The following is a 22,973-nucleotide window of genomic DNA, read 5'->3' as shown; positions in this document are numbered from 1 at the left end:
AATTACTTTATCAAATGCATTTCAATTTAACAACAAAAAGTTTTTCCATGGGGGGGGGTGGCAGTTAGTCATCAGAGTTATTGGTGTGAAAGAGGAAGATAAAAGCATTTGAATTTTTAACACAGGATGTGAGTCAGTACAAACACAGAGTCGACAGAGCTCCTACCAGAGATGTAGGTTTGTAGTGGGGGCTGCTGGGTCATTCGGAGTTTGGCACATGCACCAGTGAGGGTCAGCAGGTCAGGTGGGACAGTTTCGACATCTGAGTGTGAGAAGCAGGAGTTAGATTTGATTTTTCCATCTTGTCATTGACAAACAGGACATCACTTTAAACATAAAAAAAAAAGAGAAGCACACTATGAGACATTTTGTACAGTATTTCATCACATCTTACAGTGACCAATAACATTCACTCATGTAGTCTGCTTAAAAAAAAAAATACATAATTTGTCACCAAGGGGAAAATTGCTGGTTAAAAATAAAGAAAGAAGACAGAAAAAAACTGAAATACAGTACTGAATTTCTAAATGTGTACGACTGATACAGAGCACCCACCTACTCTTCACCAGAACACTTGGCTTTAATTATTTATTTTTCAAATTTCCAACACCAAGCAGCTGGTTGTTTCCATTCCTGGATTTATGGCTTCTTTTAGCCACTGGTGCTGGTAGCGCTACTAGAGTGATGCTAAAGTAACATGATCTCCACTAACATTTAACTGTCTTTAATACATTGACATCTGACTTTAGTGTCACTGACTTGAACTTACTTTGTGTAGTGAGTTTATGAATGGCTTCTCTCCATTCTTCTAGTTCATACAAGGAGGTGAAGAGGAGTGTGTGACTCTAGTGAGGGGTTAAAAGAACAGAACATTTTATCATCCATCATTAGAACATGTTTGGTTTGGTGTGTGTCCTTACTTTGCCACTGGGGCTGTGCAGCTCCAGCCTGTACAGAGCTGAGAGGATGAACATCATCAGCTCCATCTGCTCCAGTTTCTTCTGATTGCGGGCAGTAAAGGATATTGCTCTGGTTCCCTTACAGACACACAGACACAGGTCAGTTGTTACAAAAAAAAACATTTCTAAATGTGTGGTCTCTCCACACCAACGTACTGCCTGTTGCTGCAGCTGCTGTCTGAGTGTGTACATCTTATTTTTGAGAGTGCACAAGCGCAGGTTTGCAGGAGGTGGATGCTCCTCATCTGAAGCCCAGTGCAGTTTGAGACCAGCCAGAGGGAGGTACCAGCAGAACCGGTACTGATCTTGCTTCCTGGATAGGACACAGACACAGGCACAAACCTGTAGAGAGCCAGTAGATCTCATCTGTGTGGTTCCACTCTACTTGATATCTAGTCTTACTGCACTTTGGAGTTTCTCTGAATTTACTGAAAGATGAACTTATAAACTCTTTATATTTAAAAACACCATGTGATAGCATTTTGAGCTTGTTAGCATAAATAGAAAACCATAAACTTTTTATAACAGCTGGACTATGTTGATAAGACCAGATTTCTGTGATGGTGTAAATTTCCAGAATATAAATGCCCGGTATTGAGTCTCTATGTAGACATACATAATTACACAAATAGGGCTATCAAAATAACTCTGACTTGACCTGGCTAGTCAAGGAGGAAGAATAATAATAGAAGTTCTTTGTAAAGAATTTAGAATCAAGAATTGTTGAATAGCTGGAAAAGCCAAAGTGAGCAAAGAGCTTTGCAGGAGGAACTGTATTAAAAAAAAAAATCATGCAATGCAAAAGTTAGCTTAGAAATAAAAGTTAGATATATCAGATAAATAACCTTAGCTACAGAAAAAAAACTAACGGTTAGCTTTAGAGTCTGATGTAAACCTGGATCATGGCCTGTTCTACTGTATGGACCAAGACACGTAAATAAAAACATATGAAAACAGAGAAGTACTTCTGATACCGCTCACAAGCCAACTGCCATCAAGTCATCAGTGAGGCCACTTAACCACATTTCCCCACAAGCCCTGCTCCTGTTCTCTGCTGCTGCGGTCACACTCACCCTCTGGTTGCATGTTTTGCTCTGACACACAGCAGGAGGTCAGTGTAGAGGAACAGGTGTCGCAGGGCACGCTCCCCCTCGGTGACGTCCACCATGAAACCGTCACACATCAGCTGACGTCTCTGAGGTAGAACACACGTAGGCGTCAAGACGTGCAGCTGACCACGGCTGCTTATGTTAACATAACAGTTCTAACAGTTCATAACAGAAATGTGTTCCTGTGTTCAGCTGCGTTTGTGTTTGGCACAGAGCAGCCGCCTCACCATGCCGTGACTGAGCGTGACCTCTCGTTTGGCGTTCGAACTCTCGTTGACACCAGACAGAAAACCGCGAGACAGTCGGAGAGCCTCCTGCAAAGCTGTATAGTCGCGGTGTAACGTTGGTGTCGTCTTCACAAGGTCCTGAAATGTCAAAGATGTTATCATGACAGAGAGGGGTGTAAATGCAGGTAAACGAAATCAGGTCCACGACACAACACTCTAAAGATAAGGGTTTTAAATGTCAAATATCAACATGACTACTTTCACAGTGTAGTTACAGTGTAGTAGTGTCTAGAATGAAGACTACTTGAGTGGAAGTAAACCTGAGTACTCATGACTTCCATTGAAAGGTAAAACCCTTGTGACCTTGTGACCTTAAAACTTGTTCTGTCCTCTCTAAAGTGACTTGAGACTTTAATCTGACTTGACGCTAAACTGGAGACTGAAAAGAGTAGAAACTCCTGGCTTACCATCTTCAGAGAGTGGACCTAGACTTAGAACTTGTGGGACTGGTACTGTTGGGTTTTCATTGTTCTTGCAGAAAACATTCTAGAGCCTATGACCCACTGCTGCATTTGGTTAAAGCAGTGGTTCTCAATTATTTTCTGTCATGCCCCACTCCCTTGGGAACAGAAGTGTTTTCATGCAACCCTCCAACCCACACCCCCACAAATTGAAATATTATTGAGAACCTGATAACGTAAAATTACCTCAATGTTTACTTTATGTTTCTCACAAATATTGTATTTTATTGTGAACACTTATTGTACAAACCTTTTAAAGGGGTAGTGTTCCCTATCAACACTATCATTTTAAATACTTTTAAATGTTCTTGCAACTGCACAAAAAAGACATCTGTGCTTGGACTGTATTTCTACATAAATGGTAAATAAACTTGTACCTGCAGTACTAGTGTTGTCCTGGTGACTCTGTCCAGAGGTTTGTACAGCAGAGCTGCAGGACGACACAACACTAACATTTACAAGTCCTTCACATATTTATTCACATAAATCCTAAAATATATAAATAGAATAAAGCACTAATATAAATAAAAAACTATTTACCTTCCAGGGTGTATGTGGTTCGAACTTTGTCAGAGCTGTTACTGGACATCATGCTCTGGAAAAGAAAAAGGAAAAGAAGCCAATTGAGAAGAATCCTGTTGTTAACTGTTTTCCTGGGTTAATTATCACTGTCCAAAGTGTTATACCTCAGCCAGAGTTCGGAAGCGAGGGTCTGACTGTGTGCACTTGCGAACAACATCAACAGCATTCTCATAGTTTTCAATGAAACCTCTGTACAGACCGATCTGATTCACCTGGGGGCGAGGAGGAAGTTAACATGAATGTGCCCCCAATGGACAGCTTTGAACATCAGATTCCTGCTCCAGTGTCCACACTCCAGGTAAACTTTTACATTTAAACTCACCATCTTCAGGAACAGGTCTCCCACCACCAGCTCAGAGTCTGTGTGGTTCACCTGTCTCTCCTCACCCGTGGGCAGCTCGGTCTGATGGCGATCGTTCAGCCTGGTCTTCAGGCCTGAGTAGAAGCTCTGATGCATGTCTCTGAGCTCAGGCACCTGGTAGAAAAGCGTCTGGACTTGTTGACTGGACAGAACGGGCTGGGAGGTCCCAGCTGAGGCCCGCAGGGCCTTCATGGGCTGGAGACAAGTGGAAAAACAGGCCAGAGAGATGAGCAGTGAAAGATGAATATAAGAGAGCAGATGGCGGGGGAGCAGGTGTGAGCTGCACATGAAGAGCACATTAGATTAGCATCAGTGCACAACAACATCAACTCAGTGATGTCATCATGTCAAAGTTCACCAAAACGTTAGACAAACTCTTTTCAAATCAGATCTACCTAATAAAGTGGCCACTGCATTTGAAATAAAAAGTTCCCTTTTCTAAAAAACAAAACTGACATTTGTCTTGACCACACTACACTGTAAGCAGCTGTTCATATCTTACATAACAGTACATTTTTAAAAGTAGAATTATTGTGTAATTATGGAATATCTTGATTTTAAGGTAGCTCCATTGCCTGTAGTAGTCAGTGTTTCCAAAATAGGTTGGGAAAGGTTGGTCTAGAGTCTAGACCAGTGTTTCCTAACCTTTATTGAGCCACGGCACATGTACATCATCAGAAAAACCCCACAGCACACCACCAAACAGAAATCTCACAAAAAGTACTGTACATGTAATGAAACATAATAATCTTCTAGATTAAATATAATAATTGACCAAAATCTCAGCCTGTTTAGTTGAAGACAAGCTGATGTACTGGCAGGAATTGAAGTAAGACACTCACAAAGATTTTCTTCAACAGCTTTGATTTTTTTTTTTTTTCATAGCCGTGTGCTGCCACCGAGCAGAAGAGGATTTAACTGTTCTAATTTTCATGCTTTGACGAGCAATAAATAAATAATAGATTTCAGCCTAGTTATAGAAATTGGATAATTTTCCACAGCACACCTAATGATCTCTCACTGCACACTAGTGTGCCACGGCACAGTGGTTGGGAATCACTGGTCTAGCCTATAGTAGTCTAGATCAGTGATTTCTCTTTTTAGCCAACAAGTGGAAAATAAAGTGCACACAATTGAGGACAACAGGGTTTTGATAATTACAACAGTTTTTGTTAACCATAAAAATTAAATGAACCATAAGCAGGAACAAGCTGGGAGTACAGAACTTAATCTGAGGTAATTGGTTTTAGAAAAAAAAGCAAGTAAAATTCGAAGTTTATTAGTATTTGCAGGGAAAAGAGAGGAAGTAGTTTTACAATGCAGAACCAATCATGTGGTAAAACGAGGAAGCTGAACAATGAGAAAATTAACGGAAATGGTTGCAACGGCTTCGCTTAAAAAAATAAATATCACAACGACTTTAAGTGTTTGACTCACCAATTATTCACGCCACGGTGGGTTTATTTTTTTATTTTACAACTTCTACTGTACCGTGGTGTAACTCCGAGCTTGTTTATCTCATGCTGAAACGTCCGTTTAACGTTGGCTCTGCCCTGGTTCCCACAGTGTTGATTGGCTGATACGTGTCAGCCGTGTTCACTGACTGTGTGCAGGTGTGTCGTCTAACGTCAATATCCAAGAGTTCGCTGCTCTTGCTGCGATACATTGTGTTATCACGCTAACGTCCATCATTGTAATACTCAAATACTTCAATGTAATGTATTCAAATGTCTATGTTTAAAAAGACAGGTGGTTAATTCCCAGTAACTTAGTTTTGGACAGATTGCAGCATATTTATTACATTTATTAGTGTTTGTGTGTGTGTGTGTGTCCGTCACAGTACCATCAGCAGTGTCTCCAGCTCTCTCAGATAAACTTCCTCACTCTCCAAAATGCCCTTGAGAACCAGGAGTCTCCTCTCCAACATCTCCTCTGAGCTGCAGGTCTTCAGGAGCACACATTCAACCAGCATCTTCTTATTATAAATATTCTAGACACATTTCTTTCACTTCACGTTTTATTTAAATCATGTAAAGTTTTTTTTTTAAACTGCCAGATTTGAATTTTTAGATTTTTTTTAAAAATGTGCACTTTTTTAAATATAAAAAAAAAACAAAAACAAAAATGTGGTGATAGTGCCAATATCTGGACTCACAGGGTTTTCAGGAAAATCGATGCTGTCTGCCTGAAGTGGGGAAAAACTGGTGTCCTCCTGGAACACGTCCTCCTCCAGAACATCAGTATTGACTTCCACTGCAATGAAACAAAAGCAAAAGACAAGAAGAATTCATGTTAGAATTCTGCTTTGATTTAAAATACAAATACAAAAATTTAAATACAAAATAGTTTTTTATTTGTTTTCGTTTTGTAAAAAAATAAAAGACAAAAATGTCTCTCTCTCTTTCACCTGGTACATGTTGGGACTCTAGGTAAAGCACAGCGTCCTGGTAGATCTCCATCAGAGCTTCACAGGTTTGTACTCTGAGTCTGAAGCATGTGGAAACACAAACAACTTCTCTCACACCTCACAAATACACACAGCCATGCACACACACACACATACACAGAAGTGGTAAAACAAAACTTCCTCTTTCTGTTTAAGATGCCAATAAGAGGAAAATAAAACTTCCTGTCAGAGGGACACACGTTAGTACAGATAAGAACTAGTACATTTCACTTTCTACACATGTGATTTACTGTAAGTCTGCACTCACTGATCTTTTCATCAACTCAGAGTGAAGACCTTGTTGATCAGGTAGGGTTTATTTCACCTACCGAAGCATAAAGTACATACAAAGGGTTTAAATTGCCTCTTCACCAGATATCAACAATGTAGGTTGGGGCAATCTCGTTACTAAAGTTAGAGTCTAAACTGAAGCTTTAGCCTTGTCATTTTCAAACTGTTTAATTTTCGAATTATACTCTCTGTAATGGCACAAAACTAAAAACCAAAGGAAGCCACTAAACCACAGCTTCTGACTAACTGCACCTGACGTTGATAGACCAATTCCATCTACATCAGTACAACAGTGCCGCCCGCAGGACATAAACTGCTAACACAAGCTCTTTAAAAACGTTACTGTAATATAGTACTTCATTTCTGTTTCTGCTTGAAACGTATTCTGGAAACGGCGTCTTAAGACAAAAACACTAGTCCATTTGCGTTAACATAGTAACCTATTTACGACTGTTTAAACTCTCACTGTTCAAACATTTTTTAGACTTAAGTTAAAAATAAAGAGACATTGGGAAAAGAAATTCGACGTTAACACGTAAAAACAGCCTGTTGCATTCCAACCGGTTTCAAGCAGGCATGGCTACCAGAGGTTGGTCGTGCCTGCTTTAGGGGCTTTGTGGAATTAAATTATTCATCTACCAAAAAGAGTTTTGGGGTATTTTTTAAATACAATTTATTTAAAGGGACTTGTTAAATAAACAAAATTAAACTCCTGTCGTAATTTTGTCTGTTACGAACAATTCAAATTATTGTTTGGGCGCTTGATGGCAACATTGCCGTTATTTTAACAATTTGTCCTGCAGGAGGCGGTGTTTCTTCAAGTACAGGGTGACAAAAAAATATGCAGTACATTGTACTTTGATTGACTCCAACTTAACAGGAAGTGGTGTTGTTCTTTTACTCTCAATTTTCCATTTTAGACATCGACACTTTCACTTCTCCTTTAACCGACTCTAAATGGTATAATAGTACAGTTAATAAAGAAATGACTTTCTATGTGTTGTTGAAAATGTTTTGTTTGTTTTTTTTCACAAAGGTAAATAATTAGTGGTGTCACTGTTTGTCACCAGGCTGCGTTACTTCGTATCACATGTGCAGTGGTGCTTCTTTGACTGTGTTCCTGTCAGCACCAGGATGTGGTTGGTTGTCGTTTCTCTGCTATTTGTCCTGTGTTTAAATGATCCTGTTTGTGATGGTGGATCCCACTGACAGTTGGCTGCAGCATCAGGACAAAATCTTAGAATAATTACCACTCATTCTGCATGTATCGTAACCTCTCCACCACTACCCCTTTTGTTGTCAACAGCAGATATTGAACCACAGGACGGAGGAAATGGCAAAAAGTCCAAAATTGCACAAACTTTCTCATGTGTAACTGGTGAAAACTATTTATTTAACAAAAGTGCAGGATCAATAAAGTTCAGCATTAACCCTAACCTTGGATAAAACAATTTACTAAATGTGCAGTTTACACCGTAATAGAGGAATTCAAAATAAGGAAACACTTCTAGGTGTTACTGGATTAGGGAACTCTGTTGTAGGAAGTTTTTGTTTGTTTGTTTGTTTTTTTAAAGTATAACTAAGGGGGAAACCAACCCCACAAATTGACAATAGTGTGCCTTCGTTTGCAAAGTCAAACCCTGGGAGTTGACCAGAAGTTCCCAACTGATTTTAGAAATACATAAACTCCTTTTCAACAACAAACACTATGGTCTGACCAAATGTTTTAGGTCTTCTTACACAAATAAACATGTTAGCTTTGTAAATGCTGGTCCTTCTGATAAAGACTATGCAACTATTTCACTTTCTAATAATCAAAGAGTAAAGTCACGGTGCAGAAAAAAGGAAGTGGCTTCCCCTTTTTCCATTTGGGATATTCCCACATCACAGTATTGGAACATTTCCATCCAGGGAACACTGACATAACATAAGCAATGTTACAGTGTGGGGACACAGTGGTGGTTAAACAAGACAAAAATATTTCCAAGTAAACATTCTTTTTATGCCAATTAGGTAATGCCGTTTGTTTAAGTTTCAGCAGTTTGGCTAAAAGCTCATTATTCCCAGGCATTTGTGAAATGAAATTTCACATGCTATATGTAGGCCGCACATACATCATTTTTTGGGAAAGACAAGCCCTCCTACTAATGTAGACATGACACAGAAACATGTCAAAAAGATTTTTTTTATTATCTTTAAATGAATTACAAAAACAGAATGGGACACAAGAGCAAACTGGAACTACTGGATTACTGATATAGCCATCATTATAAAAGCAATTATTATAAAAAAAATGAAATGCAGCAATGCTGAAAATGTATAAATGATTATAAAATAGTGAAATAATGAACTTGTTTCACTTAATGTATTATATGATTATAACAGCGGTCATTTTCAGTCAAACTGCTTTTGTACCCAACAGCTCCATTAGTTTATCCACTGTGGACTTGGGTTGTAACCACTGTGTGGCTTGCTGGACCACTGCCCCTTATCTTCACCTCTCGATTCATCTGGCACCAGACACATGGGTAGCACCACAACAGCTTACAGCAGTCGTCACAGCATGAGCCCTAAAGAATATAACGAAGAAAATGGTTTACTACAGATCCTGTTTGGCTGTAGTTTTTAGCACAGACATCAACTCATACTGTATGTTCACATATGGAATACATATAGTACTTAAGCTCTTGTGACCACATCTGACTGTAAAAGATGTTAGTACAGAGTAGTGGAGCACATCTTGACACGTACATATACAGGTATGTACTGGGCTACAGAGTGGTCATGACTTTGACTGTATACATGCATTTACAACACTTTACTCCTACAACGGACAGTGTAGTTCATTGTTTTCATCAGTTCAAACAATCAAACACTGGTCCGCTCCCATCCTTTTAGGACAAACCATTAAGCATTTCACTGTGGTTACCAGTCCACAAGAGCTTGATGCTCAGTGAAGAATCTTGTCAGAGCAACATTTTTTCCCTGATAAAAGCGTCTAATGGCTGCATGACACCCAAATGGCAGCATTAACCACTTTAATTATAGCAGGGAGTAAGGTTTTATCAATGTTAGAATGAATGAGGTCCATTAGGAACGATTCTCTTAGGCATATTATGAAACATCTTCTGAGTTGCATTTCAAGCTTTTGATGTGCATTTGTCTCAGTAAACACACGTCAACACTGCAATGATTGCAAAGTTTCAGGCTTCTGGCCTTTTGTCTTACAAGCTGCACAGATATGCAGTTAATTATGTAGTGATTAAAGAAGTAACTATTAAATTATTACATCTCAAGAAATCCCATAGTTATAGGATTAGCTTTCTGAATTGCAAACTATTAGCTTCGGAGTCAAACTCTTCTTAATGCTTAACATTTTATTATCCCTGATAAGATCTGAAGTAGAGCTGCTCGATTACTAACAATCATAACCCTGATTATTTTGGTAAATATTTAAATAAAGATTACTCTCAATGATTACTCTTTGGAAGCACTAAGCATACCACATAATATATATTTTGATATTTTCCATTTAAACCTCCTCTTAAATTAACTTAGAGTATCCATCATCCATCCATCCATTTTCATTCGCTTATCCATTAACGGGTCGTGGGTGCAGCAGTCTCCATGACCGCCCCCCAAAACCGTACCAACCGCCCTAAACCTTCCTGTGGGTGGTGAGTCCACTGGAAGGTACCAACCGCCCTAACCGGGATTCGATCTTGCCGACACCAATGACATTGCCTCTGGTCCAAAGAGCCATTAACTTAAAGTACAATATTGATATTTTAGAAGTAAGAACTGTACATAAGAAAACATAAATCTGCACTTAGCTGTTATCATGACTAATACTAAGTAAAAGAATAATAACAAAAGTTATTAGGCCCAAAATATATTTGCTTGAAATTTTGGTTTACAGTCAAAAGACACTGACAGAGCCTACGCATGTGTTCAACATTTGGTCCATTATAGCATAGCTCAAACAGAAAACATAAACACTAGTAAATGCCGGTAGGACTGCTGGAGTCTACAGTAATGTATATGCCTTCAACTGATGACTGTGATGTAGAGGACATCAATGTAATGGTTTTGTATTTTAACTACATCTTTTTGTGATGAACTGTAGGGACATTGAAATCCTACCCCCTGATTTGCTGTATTATGTAGTTGAGTATTAAAAGAGCAGCATTTGGTTTTGCATCTGAATGAAAATGGCTGTGTACAGTTCACAGATAACACAATCCATCATTTGGTTACCATCACAAGCAAATTAAAATGCTCCACCAGTTTCCAGTGATAAGTGCGCACCAAGTCAAAGGAAACTCCCTCTTACTCTGCTTTTTGAATAAATTTGAAAAAGGCAAATTATTTGGTATGAAAATGATGAAAAAAGAGGAAATGCAACTGCTGCACCTACGTGGAAATGCTGAGCCACACCTTTGAGATGTCTGTCACAACATCAGCGTTCACTGGTGATAGAGAATAGCTAAAAGTCTAGAGGTTGCTTGAAATGACAAAAGTACATCAGTGTGATATCTGATTCCCAGACTTGTCGACATGGGTACATACACAGTTGTTGTCAACCTGTTCGACTGGAATTAAAAAATGAGTATGTAAGTTTGCTGTGTCATTGAAAAATATAGGCTTGTCGTAAATTGTTAGTTTAATAACTACTCATGCCTGCGATACACTGCACTAGTCCTCGTCCCTAAGGTTTGGGAACAACTGGGCGAACTGTACTGATATATTTTGCTAAAATAATATATACAATTCAATAAACAAAAACCATTGTAGTTTGTAAATAGGCAAGATCTGCTGTTTTGATCATTTTCCAAGTTCTATTTGGAAATGTTATTTTAGTTAAATAATTAATAAACAAATAAACATCTATATACAAAGTTACCCTCCTCCCACTGTATGTGATGATGTTCAGTATTAAGTTTAGTCATAATAAGATTCAAATTTGTTCTGCGAGTAAAAGAAGACAGTGACCAGTTGTTCAACTGGTGGCAAGCAACTTCAAATGATAATTCTCTAACCCCCAAAGTTCCAACACTTACAGGGATGTTATGACGGTCTCTAACAGAGGAGCGGAGAAGGCAGGACACCACACAGCAGAAGTCCAGTATGGGCATGCAGCAGCACCAGCCGTGTAGGTTGGCTGTCTGACACTGCATGCATGGGAAACACCACAAAGCACAGCAGCCTGCAAAGAGAAAGAAGAAAATAGAAATTCAATTACAATCCAGTGACAACTCATAACAAATATGCTCTTCCGTAAGAAGAATGGAAATGAATTGTCATTAATGCAACATATTATTTGGATTACATAATAGTACTTGTTACAATGAATTTGTAAGACAAGTTCATAAGACACACTCAAAGATACATATTGCTTCACTCCATTGAACAAAGGAAATGAAATTACCCAGTGCAGCATAAATTAAAACATAGAAACTGAAATGAATTTGGCCTCTGCCTTATAACGCCACGTGCCTTAAGAGGACTCACCCCCACACCATGGAACCACTGATAAAATCTGATTTTTTTTTATTGAGCTGACCAACCCAGTGTTCACATGATGAGGACATTTGAATTGAATAAATTCAAAATGCCCAATTTTAGACAGATATAAACTAAAGCCATACACTGAACTTTAAACAGTTTGTACAACAACAATTTTCTGGTCTCAGTTGAAATCACTGTTACAAAAAACACTGCTGCGTCAAAGATTAACTTACAGGTGCCCACGTCAGCACAGCAGTCACAGAGGCCAGTACTCCATGTTCCCGGGCCCTGGACGTTAGTCGTGGTCACAGACATCACTTGGGGCTGCTGGTAGACGGCCATGGCTACAGGATACAAGATACAAAGATGAAGAAGAAAGATGAGACTACCACATCACTGGTGGCTAGGTCTGGGAAGGTGAGTATTTACAGTTGAAGGGGAGAAAACAGTTGTTGGAGTTTTTTATTTTTTATACAGACCATTATTTTACACAGCATTTCTGACTGGGCAATAGTTGCTTACAATACCCTTTAAACATTAAATGATAGAGCTTACGATAGTAACAAAATAATGTAGAAGCCCTGTAAAATCTAAAGTTTGTCATTTGGTGATGCATTTGAACCTTGCCATTTTAACATTGTGGTTAAAATGGGAATTGTGATTTCACTTTCACTCTTAAAACATTCAACTGGAAAGATTTTGCAACGCTGTTTTCCAAACATATAAATGAAGAAGTATATCAGGAGGCCTAAACAGTGGAAACGAAAGTAGCACCGTTGTAGGCATTTTATTGAGCCTTATAACCATTTTGTAAATCAAAAAAAGGTACAGAAAGTCTGTCCACACTGAATGCTGACTGGTCTACTTCTCAACTTCTCAAAACCAGTCAATCAGCATAAACAAAAAATCCCTCTCTTTCTTTCTGCTGATGGATGTTCCACACCACAATCCCTGGACCCTAACTCCCAGATGATTGGCCCTTCTGTGTTTATTTAAATGTTTTAAATCACAGCATTTCATGTAGTTATATAACCACACACATTGCAATTCAATTAATATTGAAGCATTAAAGTGTATGTCCTCATAATCAGTGCTTGAGTGCCTGGCTGGCCTGCAGTCCAGATTTGGGAGAAAACCAAACCAGTGTAACAAAAGACTGCTTAGCAGCTGATTCTTTCATACAGCAGACATTTTACTCACTTAAATCAATCAGTATTCCCCATCCTAATGTTGGCTAATATCAAATGTGTTTTTTTGTTGTTGTTTTTTTTAATCAACAGCTAAAATTAATTAAATATGGAATGGCTTAGAACATTCTGCTTCATGAAGGACCCCACCCACCCCACAAATGCTCTGTTTGTCCAGAAGACGGCTACGGAGCATCAGAAGCAGGACCACCAGTAACCCCCCACCCCTACCCCCGTACCCCCACATTGATTCAACACTCCTCCCCTCATAACCACCCCACAAACAGCAAATATGTGTTGGCCTGACCATTGTCTCACAACTATTGTTCCCACATATGTTGCTCTTGTTGCCTTGGCAATGTTGTTGTTCTTGTCTTTCACTCTTGCACATTGTGTTTCTCTTTCTTCGCTGCACTATGTCAATCAATGTACTCGAACCGGGACCAGGGAGATTCATTTCCTTCATCCCATGTCTAACGTGTGTCGCAATGACAATAAAGAACCTTGAGTCCTTGAGTCCTTCAATAACCCATTATTGTAGACTGTACACAGTAGCATTTGAAAAGTTTTAACAAGGTGTAAAGAAATAAGAAAATAGGTGTATAACCTAATGTTGGTCTACTTCCGCTATTGTTTCTTTAAGAAATCAGTGAAACTGCTTTCTTGTTTTATTAGATTAGATTAGTTAAATACAGAACTACATGGGAAAGAACAACTTTGACATTATTTTCATTTTTTAAAAGGATTTGTTATCCAAACTATAAAAAAAAATGGGAGGAAATGCTTATAAGGCAACCGTTTCTGACTGACAAAGTCTGAAAAACTACAAGGAAATGGACTTGGTTGATAAGCTCAACAACTAACAACTAACCATGCCAAAAGATACTGTTGAGAGGGGGAATGGCAATTGACAATAAAACAATTATCTTCTGCAGTTCAGTTACCTAAAGTATTAAAAAATATTCTGTCATCCAAACAAAACACCTGGAAGCTTTAAGAGTGATATTTTATTTCGTAAATTGTTACGTTATTTGTTTGTTTGGTTTTTTTGCTCTTAACTGAATGTTAAACTGCGTCTTTCTACTAACTGCTCCTTCCACGTGGTTCTACGACGAATTACACTGTAACAATATCTTATCCTATGTCGTTCATGTGGAAATGTGTATTTTAAGTGGCAAATATTATCATGATGGTCGCAATATATGAGATTTGAAATTAAGTGAAGTTCAGGTTATTACAAGCGAATTGTGACGTAATAGTGACGGCGTCTCCGTTAAACTAATATTAAAATATATAACGTAAACGATATCAAACTAACTTTTATGCTGTTTTAAAAAGTTCAAATTGCAAAATCGAAACTCATATTAAAGATAAAAAGATGAGAAGATTTTGTCTTACCTCTCTTCGCGGATGTGTGTGTGTACTGCAGAGCAGACAGGAAAAGACTAAAATGTTCAAAGGTAGCACAAAATGGGAGAGAGCAATTCTGGGTTTCGTTTTCTACAAAACGGATTTAAAAAAAAAAGCCAACAATTACAGCTCTCTGTGCAATTTCATATAACGATACTTGGACAATAAAGGACATGACGTAAGCCTAAAGCAAATACACTGATTGGTTGAACGTGCAACAGGTAATAACTGACACTAACGTTATCAGCTTTATAAATAAACCATTAACTTTTGCAATGCACTACTATAAAACCTATTTTAGTCCATTATAAATAAGGTCAGGACAACATTAGACATTGCACTTTGAAAAACTAGATAGATAGATAGATAGATAGATAGATAGATAGATTACGTTGTTGCAATTTTGACTCAAGTCACTAGTATGACTAGTTCATAAAAAGGAAACAAGTGAACATTGAAGTGGGACACGTCATTAGGTTACAAACCGGTACTTTGAGTTAGACCAGATTGGTGGTTTGAGAAGAAGAACTACATATGTGGTCCATTATGACAGATTTCTCTAGTCACTGACCACAACATTTTCACTGTCCACAGTGGCGCCAAGTGAAACTGTGATTTATCACAGCCCTGAGTTGACCGCTAACATGGCTTTCCTCATAAAGAATTTCAGGCTGCCTCTTTGAACTAGTTTGTTACGAAGCCATAACCTCGACCTCGAGGTTATGACGCCATCTGGTGGACAATCAGCGTAATGCAACTGGAATCTACAAAGTACAGTAGGTGTTAGTCATGGGCCAAGAGCTCAGCAAACCATCCATCCATCCAGTTTCATCCGCTTATCCGTTACCGACTCGTGGGGACAGAGGTCTCCATGACCACCACCCAAATCACACTGCACCGTACCACCCCCCCTGAACCTTCCTGCAGGTGGTGAGTCCACTGGAAGGTACCAACCGCCCTAACCGGGATTCGATCTTGCCGACACTACTGACATTGCCTCTGGGCCAAAGCACCACGAGCTCAGCAACTTTCTTCAAAAAATAGTAAGTGAAAAAATAAAATATGTTACAATCTCAATTCGCTTTCCTAAGTATTTAATGAAGAGCATTGGCTGATAAGAAGCTCAAGTATTTTATAGTAAATAAAAAGATTTGTCTTTGCATTTAGGCCTAATTAATTCCCAAAACACTGAAACTATTTTCCCATTAGCGGAATAATTAAATGCTAAGGACACAAACAAGTTTTAGATTATATTTTCTGGACGTCAGCTGAGCAATAGCAATAGATGCTAAAAGAAAAATGTATTTCACATTTATAGCATTTACTTTACAGTGTACTTCACTTTGTAATTGTGAAAATTTGAAAAATGGATAAAAACTTTGAATGTCCTCTATTTAGAGGGTACAGTAATGTCACTACATCGTCTTTGAGCACACGAGGGCGCAATGACTCAGAAAGTTGACATGTATTTTCTTATTACTTTCACACAGACAGAGTCATGTTGTTTCTTAACTAACTGATGGTTCTTTTTAACAACTTTTATTATTTTAGTTTTTTAATTGATTGAAAATTATATGTATATATACATACTGTATATATACATATATACATGATCTTTCTGTCTGCAGTTCTTGACAGTTTTGAAAACTATGTACATCTGCTAATGTCTAAACTTAGTTCTTTTCTTTGAACATGGTGCTCTCACAAGTGTCAGCTAAATACCTACATTTCCCAAGGGATTAATAAAGTGCTATCTACTGTATCTATCTAAAACCAGAGAGCAAGCGACAGAGAGAGAGAGAGAAAGAGAGAGAGAGAACGAGAGAGAGAGAGAGAGAGAGAGAGAGAGGAACTTGAGAGTTGTCGTCAGTTTAAGCCAGTCTTCAGTGAGAGAGCAGGGAGAGTGGATCATGCAGCTGATAAACCTTCTCTTTAACCATCATCATCATCATCATCACATGACTCCCACTCAGTCCAGTGATGTCAGCCAACAACAGCTCTTCATGGACCTCATCTTCAGCATCAGAGGATCAGGACTACACCTGTGTTCGCTTCTACGTCTCCACCGCTTCCTTCTCTGTCCTCCTCTTCTTCAACCTCATCATCAACTGGACCATTGTGGGTGAGGAGCGCCTCAGGACCTGTGCTCGGTACGTCCTGGTGTTCCACCTGCTGGTATCAGCACTCATCTACCTGGGCATGAGCAGCGTCTTCTACTACCAGATCCACCTCGTCTCTCGACCAGGACGCAGCACCTGCCTTTTCATGGTCACAGTTCTCATTAGCAGCGCCTCTAACACCCTCCTCACCCTCACCGTCATGGCAGTGGACCGATACTGTGCCGTGTGTCACCCAATGCGCTACAGCGCCACCTGCACACCGGGCCACTGGCCTTGGCTTCTGGGCCTCCTCACTTGGCTCCTGGCCCTCCTTATTCCACTCAGCCTGCTCCTGCAGCCAGACTCCTACTCCCAACACGAAGAGCACTGTGGGCCGGATCAGCTGAGAGTCGGAGTGCCGCAGAAGATGGTGTTCATCAGTTGCTGCACGGCTCTGATTTTGTACACCTACGTGCGGATACTGATGGAGGGCCGCAGGTTGGGGGTCCTCAATAGGCGCAACCGCACTGGCCGCAGAACCATTGCCTTGCACGGCACCCAGCTGGGGGTGTACATCCTCCCCAACTTTGTCAACTTTGGTTTGACCACCCTACACCAACACGGACTGATCCAGAGCCAGACCAAGGAGCTGTCGGCTGTGGTCAACTTCGCCTTCTTCAGTTTAGCCCAGTGCGTTGCGCCAATTGTCTACGGTTTGCACAAACAAGAGCTGATGGATCAGCTCAGTCAAAGGTTCCCCTGCTGTTCCAGGTACTTGAAGAACGTCCTGGGCTGGACCATGAGGGCCAGTTGGCAGTATCCACAACACAGACAAAGGTGCTCGTTCATTTGTTTCTCAAATTAATCAAACGGTTGTTGATACATTTTCATGGAAAAATCATTTTCTTGGTTTTATAAATGCGGTGTGTGCAAAGTAAGGACCATTTTTGGTAACTCATATTTCTGGTATCTGTTTTTAGAATCGTTGTAAGTATTCAGTTGACCAGACACACTACAGGTTAATCTAAAAGTCTCTGACACCTTCAAGAAGATGTTTCTGTTCGAACAGCACACTCGCTTTGAGATTGTATAATTTAGAACATTTTATATTTCCCGTTGAGATGTTACCATCATTATATGCACACATAGTTATCTTAGATTCCTGCACATAGTCCAAGTCCATAGTGTTTTGCTTTAGTCAACAACAGTAACACCACTGAGCCCAAAGCAACAGCAGCTATTAGATGTTTGTGTCCTCAAATGAAAAGTATGCAACATTACTTACCAACTTTTTACATCCATGAACCTCCTCCTCCTTCCCTGCAGGGGGCACTACGCAATGTAAATCACAAGTCCTGTTAAATGAGCATAATATATATTTTAGTTTGAGGTCAATCTTATTATTCCCACCAAAACAACTTCCATGATCATCATTAACACAGCCAATCACAGACAACCTGCCACAGTACACGTATCGCTGAGCACTAAATATATCCCTATCCCTACATAAAAATGCATACACATACAAGTACACACATTTCCATATATATGTACTGTATATATATATATATATTATATCTTGAAACAACCATCCTTCGACTGCTTCATTGCTTCATGTTGCAACAGTGACCCAGCCAAGGCCAGCGCTCACACCATGAGTCAACTGTTTCATCACTGAAGTTTTGCCCTGAAGGGTTATGACACAACAAAAGTGGCACTGATGTAATTTTTTAAACTCTGCGTTGTTTTTGCCCTCAGAGAGAGAACGTTGACAGCCGTAACCATCATCTCCCAGGAGGTTCCTCAGACCCTTGCTGAGGAACAAGAGACCAGACCAGACTCAGACAGCACTTCCTCACAGGACTCACACTCAGGTCAAGGTGATACGAACAATGAAGGATCAACATGAGTATTGCTGAATACAAGACCCTGTAACGGAGGTTTACAGCCGAACTGATTTTGGATGGTTTTCATGGTTTTTGACCTCTTCTACCATCAAGAAAAGACACACTCACACGTGGATTCTCAGACAGTGTGACTTCTGGAGGATTGCCTAGTATCCTAAATGTGAACTTTTGCTTTTTTCTGGCTGGTCCAGAGTTTTTGAACCTCAGAATTTCTGCACATAGACAACATAGAGTCTGAGTCATTTGAATGCAGTGGAAGATTCTCACGTGTGCGTACACATATGCAAAGGTCTGGCTATTAAAGCTCTGGTCTCGTTCTTAAGGTACATCTGAATGTTTCTAGCATCCTGCAAAGCCCTGAAACGTAATATGTTTCTAGCATCCTGCAAAGCCCTGACGACACATTTTGTCTGCTGACAAAACTCCAGAGAGAACCACACAGACACATCTCCAACACGATACATCTTTGTTTGTCATGATTTTCAACACTCACATCACAAAGAGGTCATATTTAAAGTCTCACGATCGTACAATTTACAAAACGACAAATTTAAAACAAAAATCACAAGGTTCTATGGCATAGTGACATATATATGTTTTATATATATAGTATATACATATATACACACAAACACACACATATATATTTATATCCAATAAACAAATGTATTTAAACATACATTTTTCTTCTGTTTGACTGGTAATGCTATATATCTAAAGACGGATATATGGAAAGCTAAAAAACAAAAAAAGGTAAAGTATGCGAACAATTTTAAGCATTTAGCTAATAGTTTTTAAAGTATCTGAAAGTAGCCAGATGCTAATGAAAACAATTAAGTCTAAAATAATCTGACGTGAGGCCAGAAAAGATATTTTGCAGAAGATTCATCAATATTGTTTCCTTGATGCTTGCTCATCATTGATAAGAACAAAAAGGCCCAAAGAACAAGGTCGCAGCTGAAGAATACAGCAGCATACAGTAGGCTCCCTGTTGTTAATGTTTCAGAAAAACCCACAATAACCCTTATTAGTGAAGGCCGTGTGAAAAATTTAAATGTCACTCTGTATATTACACACGAGCACTGTAGTAACTTCTCAGTAACTTGTGGTTGCTGTGGTTGAACAAAGTAAAAGTACATTTATACTTCCATTTTGAATCCTGCAAAATGATGAATTGGTGTGTGTAGTGTACGTTGGAGAATGTGGTCGTGGTGAATATTTGGCATTTATGTTTAGGATTTATATCATTGTACTGAATTTTTGAAAAATAAGTGTCCAGAAACTAAGGTGATAGTGTTGGATTTTCAGGTTTAAAAGTGACTTTAAATGGAAATGTTATCAAAGAATTTACTTTCTCAAAGTTTAAATCAAAGTTTACTTTGCAACTACAAGTTCTATCATTTACGCATATTATCAACAGGAAATCAGCAAACAGCATCAACTCTTTGTGGCAAAAAAAAAAAAAACAAAAAAACTGCTGAATTTTCTGATTACGACAGGAGTAGCAGAGAGAGGGGAATTCTCAACGGGTTAACCACACAGCTCTTACAGCAGCAGACTCTCTCACTTTCACAGCCCACAGCAGCAGCAGAAACAGAAATGAAAAAAAAAGATTACATCTGAAAGGTCTACAAAGAGAAGGAAGGAGTTCCAGTGAACTCATTCTACAGCATTTATGCAACACCTGTCAAACACTTACTGGCATATCCCTCGCTTGTCAAAGGCTGCATGAGTTGCAAAAGAGAATAAATACAACAGAAAAAGGAAACGAGCCTGTCTGGCAAAGGAGGAAGCAGAGAAGATATAGCACAGTAAAAGGGTTTTTTGCTTTGCTTTGCGAAGTGAAGTCGAAAAACACCAAAAAAAACACTGTCAAATGAATCCATTTATTACAACAGAAGTGTGTGGTCGGGCTGAAGATATCTGCTTAAAACACAGCAAACCTCCAAAAACAACACAACTTTGCACAATTGTTACTTTCCATGGCTCCTGTACAGAGAGATTGAACTACAATGAAGTTATTTACAGTCAAAGATCATCTTCCACCAACGCAGAAGGACAAAACAACTCTAAAGCTTTGTCAAATAACATCACAGTTTATTAAATAAAGAGTAAAGTATGAATGTATTTTCTTTGTCCGTCTGTGGACTGGTTTGTAAGGCAACGGGTTTGGCTATGACATACATCAGAACCTCACATTAACAAAAAATAAAGGCAAAGTTCTCCTTTTGAAATACTGTACCTGCATCTGTATCTGCACAAATTAGAACAAGTTAAATGTTTCTGTGATTATTTCACAAGTTAACAACTTCCTGATGTTCACGTTGAACTGACGTTACTTACAAACATTTTGTCATTAAACAAGTAGCAATAAAAAAATAAACAGCCAGAAAGAGATTATTAACTGCATGTCCATCTGACTGAGTCCAGACCAGATTCATTTCCATCAACATAAACACAATTCACCTCAAATAAAAAATCATTTTTAACCATGATCCAACAGGTTCTGATTCTCACATTTCAGAACCAAAGGTATGATTTGGAAGTTTTTAGATCCTGTAAATGAAGCATTTTCAAAGGCAGTTAACAAACCAAAATCCTTTGTTCTACCTAGTGTCCAATTGGAGGCACCAAACATTTGTAAGATCAAAAATGTAGAGATCAAAGAGGAAGATATCGTACTGGGAACCACATTAAAGCAAATCAAATGAGAGCGCAGTTGTCTTTCCTTCACCGTTTAAGGACATTTGACTGTCCTTCGTCTAAGTATCGTCACCCTTTGGTCATTGTGTCAATTGTCTTCTCTGGGGCTATTTGTTCCTCAAATAAAAGAATGCCATTTTGATTTCTCTGGGAGATGAGTTTTAGAGTAAGTGAATGGCAAAAACTGTAGTGTAAAGATCTCTGTCAACAGTGAAATAAAATGAGAGACCAGGTACCCAACCAAACACAAGTACCTCTGACATTAAATCCAAGAACTGATAACAAAATAGACAGGTTTTAAAACATTTAAATGTTCTTGTAAAAAACCCTAAAGATATAATACCATTAATGTTAAATGACTCATTCATCTGTTCTACGAAGGCTGCTGTTCTCACCACAGATTTCTGATGTTCTAGTATAAACGGTTAAACTAATCAAGTGCAAAACTGAGATAAAAATGTTGGGAGGGCAGAGATAAACAGTTGGTTTAGAAACCCAGAGGGTGAGGAGCGACCACGCCTCCGTTCTCCACTGTGGCTGCAGAAATAGCCTGCAGGTTCTTAAAGATCCGTCTGGAGTCGCTGGACTGAAGCAACTTGATGTCGTTCATGACTCTGTCATGGGCCTGAGGGAAGAGCAAGGGTTAAAAAGCCAGCAGAAAAACTAGGATTAAAAAGTGTCTGAAGCTAAAGTTTAATCAGAAACACAGTCGCAGGTCTAGAAATAATAATAATATCACTGTAGACTGGAAAACAGTGCAGCTGTGTAGATGGATGGATTAGATTATTGGACAGATTTTCAAGACACTTCTACAAATGTAACATTGTCTAGTCAGTAGCAGGTGAACAGTTTTTTGGTTGAGAATGTTTCTCTCGCAAGGCTTCTTTATTTCTGCGTGTACATGGTGAAAGCAGAAGTTGAACCACTTGGTGTAGGTTGAAGCTCACAGCGGAAGTTTACAGATTTAGCCAATCTGTAAACTTCCACATTTGGCTCAGTTTGCTTAAAAAATAAAACAAAATAAAAAACTTACATGAAACAAAGGACAAAATAACTTAAGCCTCAGAAAGAGACACTTGGTGCAAGTAGTAAAAACAATGCTGACTGGATTCTGAACAATATGGACATATATGTCTCCCTTATGGTTTGCTAAAAACTCCAAATAATATCAGACTCATTTGTCAGAGTGTGAGTCTCACCTCAATACACCAGGTCTCACAGAGCATCTTTTCGTGGTGAGCCGTAGCTTGTCCTTGACTCAGTGAGCGCGAGGCTCTGTAGAGGATCAGAAGAGAGCACGATGTTCCTGTGAGCTAAGCAGTAAAGACCACGGCTGACCGTTTAATTTTTTAGCTGGTGTTATCTATTTGTAAGTCTACCAACAAACGACTTCTGAGGTTATTTAGGCCCATACGTTTAAGACCTCACACGGTGCTTAATTCAATCAGCCACTACTGAAGTCAGCCTCATTTTTGTGCTGGTGCCATCGGTGATACAGTACTTTCCTCATCAATGTATAGTCTGTGGCAAACAAAACAGATGAACTGTGGACAAGATCACCTTTTTAAAAGGGTTGTAGAGAACTATGCAGTGGAATGTTTGTATAATAAGCCTGGGTTAACTGCCACAACACGTGACTAACAAAACCAACTTCAACAGAGAA

At 39.0% G+C, this 22,973-nt stretch overlaps 4 protein-coding genes and 1 long non-coding RNA gene across 5 annotated transcripts in view; 2 read left to right on the top strand and 3 right to left on the bottom strand.

Moving 5' to 3' along the window:
* Positions 1–6,319, bottom strand: part of LOC103386870 (active breakpoint cluster region-related protein) — a 10,564-nt gene extending 4,245 nt beyond the window's left edge. Inside the window, exons 1-13 of the mRNA XM_008321304.3 lie at positions 6,167–6,319; positions 5,915–6,012; positions 5,603–5,704; positions 3,721–3,954; positions 3,503–3,610; positions 3,357–3,411; positions 3,194–3,246; positions 2,296–2,433; positions 2,033–2,154; positions 1,116–1,272; positions 921–1,037; positions 770–845; positions 166–262 (exon numbers count right to left, since the gene is read on the bottom strand). Of these exons, the coding sequence (XP_008319526.2) occupies positions 166–262; positions 770–845; positions 921–1,037; positions 1,116–1,272; positions 2,033–2,154; positions 2,296–2,433; positions 3,194–3,246; positions 3,357–3,411; positions 3,503–3,610; positions 3,721–3,954; positions 5,603–5,704; positions 5,915–6,012; positions 6,167–6,218 (1,409 nt within the window). The 5' untranslated portion in view covers positions 6,219–6,319. The remainder of the gene's footprint in view (positions 1–165; positions 263–769; positions 846–920; positions 1,038–1,115; positions 1,273–2,032; positions 2,155–2,295; positions 2,434–3,193; positions 3,247–3,356; positions 3,412–3,502; positions 3,611–3,720; positions 3,955–5,602; positions 5,705–5,914; positions 6,013–6,166) is intronic.
* Positions 6,320–8,663: 2,344 nt separating this feature from the next.
* Positions 8,664–14,745, bottom strand: ponzr1 (plac8 onzin related protein 1). Its single transcript, XM_008321291.3, has 4 exons — positions 14,590–14,745; positions 12,238–12,348; positions 11,557–11,702; positions 8,664–9,066 (listed from the first exon to the last, which is right to left on the bottom strand). Exons 2-4 carry the CDS (start codon positions 12,344–12,346, stop codon positions 8,929–8,931), a joined length of 393 nt encoding a protein of 130 aa, XP_008319513.1. The 5' UTR covers positions 12,347–12,348; positions 14,590–14,745; the 3' UTR covers positions 8,664–8,928.
* LOC112486767 (uncharacterized) lies at positions 12,284–13,962 on the top strand. The gene is made up of 2 exons (XR_003049231.1): positions 12,284–12,421; positions 13,285–13,962. It is a non-coding gene; the product is annotated as an uncharacterized LOC112486767 (long non-coding RNA).
* Positions 14,746–16,413: 1,668 nt separating the features above from the next.
* On the top strand, positions 16,414–18,924 carry LOC103386890 (olfactory receptor 2M3). The gene is made up of 2 exons (XM_008321319.3): positions 16,414–17,537; positions 18,459–18,924. Exons 1-2 carry the CDS (start codon positions 16,582–16,584, stop codon positions 18,607–18,609), a joined length of 1,107 nt encoding a protein of 368 aa, XP_008319541.1. The 5' UTR covers positions 16,414–16,581; the 3' UTR covers positions 18,610–18,924.
* A 1,550-nt stretch (positions 18,925–20,474) lies between these two features.
* Positions 20,475–22,973, bottom strand: part of acadvl (acyl-CoA dehydrogenase very long chain) — an 11,489-nt gene continuing 8,990 nt past the window's right edge. The window contains exons 20-21 of the mRNA XM_008321329.2: positions 22,510–22,585; positions 20,475–21,935 (exon numbers count right to left, since the gene is read on the bottom strand). Of these exons, the coding sequence (XP_008319551.1) occupies positions 21,798–21,935; positions 22,510–22,585 (214 nt within the window). The 3' untranslated portion in view covers positions 20,475–21,797. The remainder of the gene's footprint in view (positions 21,936–22,509; positions 22,586–22,973) is intronic.

The sequence above is a fragment of the Cynoglossus semilaevis genome, chromosome 1 (assembly GCF_000523025.1).
Source record: "Cynoglossus semilaevis isolate Cse_v1.0 chromosome 1, Cse_v1.0, whole genome shotgun sequence".
In the NCBI taxonomy this organism is placed as follows: Eukaryota; Metazoa; Chordata; class Actinopteri; order Pleuronectiformes; family Cynoglossidae; genus Cynoglossus; species Cynoglossus semilaevis.
The sequence above is the reverse complement of the archived record's forward strand: the minus strand, read 5'-3'. Positions and strand labels throughout refer to the sequence as shown.

What these genes read in the sequence shown, in the direction of transcription:
- ponzr1 (XM_008321291.3), bottom strand. Translation starts at nt 12,346, where the DNA reads ATGGCCGTCTACCAGCAGCCCCAAGTGATGTCTGTGACCACGACTAAC. An exon ending in CTGTGCTGACGTGGGCACCT is followed by an intron (nt 11,703 to 12,237) that starts GTAAGTTAATCT and finishes TTCTCTTTGCAG; the next exon opens with GCTGCTGTGCTTTGTGGTGT. An exon ending in GAGACCGTCATAACATCCCT is followed by an intron (nt 9,067 to 11,556) that starts GTAAGTGTTGGA and finishes TATATTCTTTAG; the next exon opens with GGCTCATGCTGTGACGACTG.
- LOC103386890 (XM_008321319.3), top strand. Translation starts at nt 16,582, where the DNA reads ATGTCAGCCAACAACAGCTCTTCATGGACCTCATCTTCAGCATCAGAG. An exon ending in TATCCACAACACAGACAAAG is followed by an intron (nt 17,538 to 18,458) that starts GTGCTCGTTCAT and finishes TTTTGCCCTCAG; the next exon opens with AGAGAGAACGTTGACAGCCG.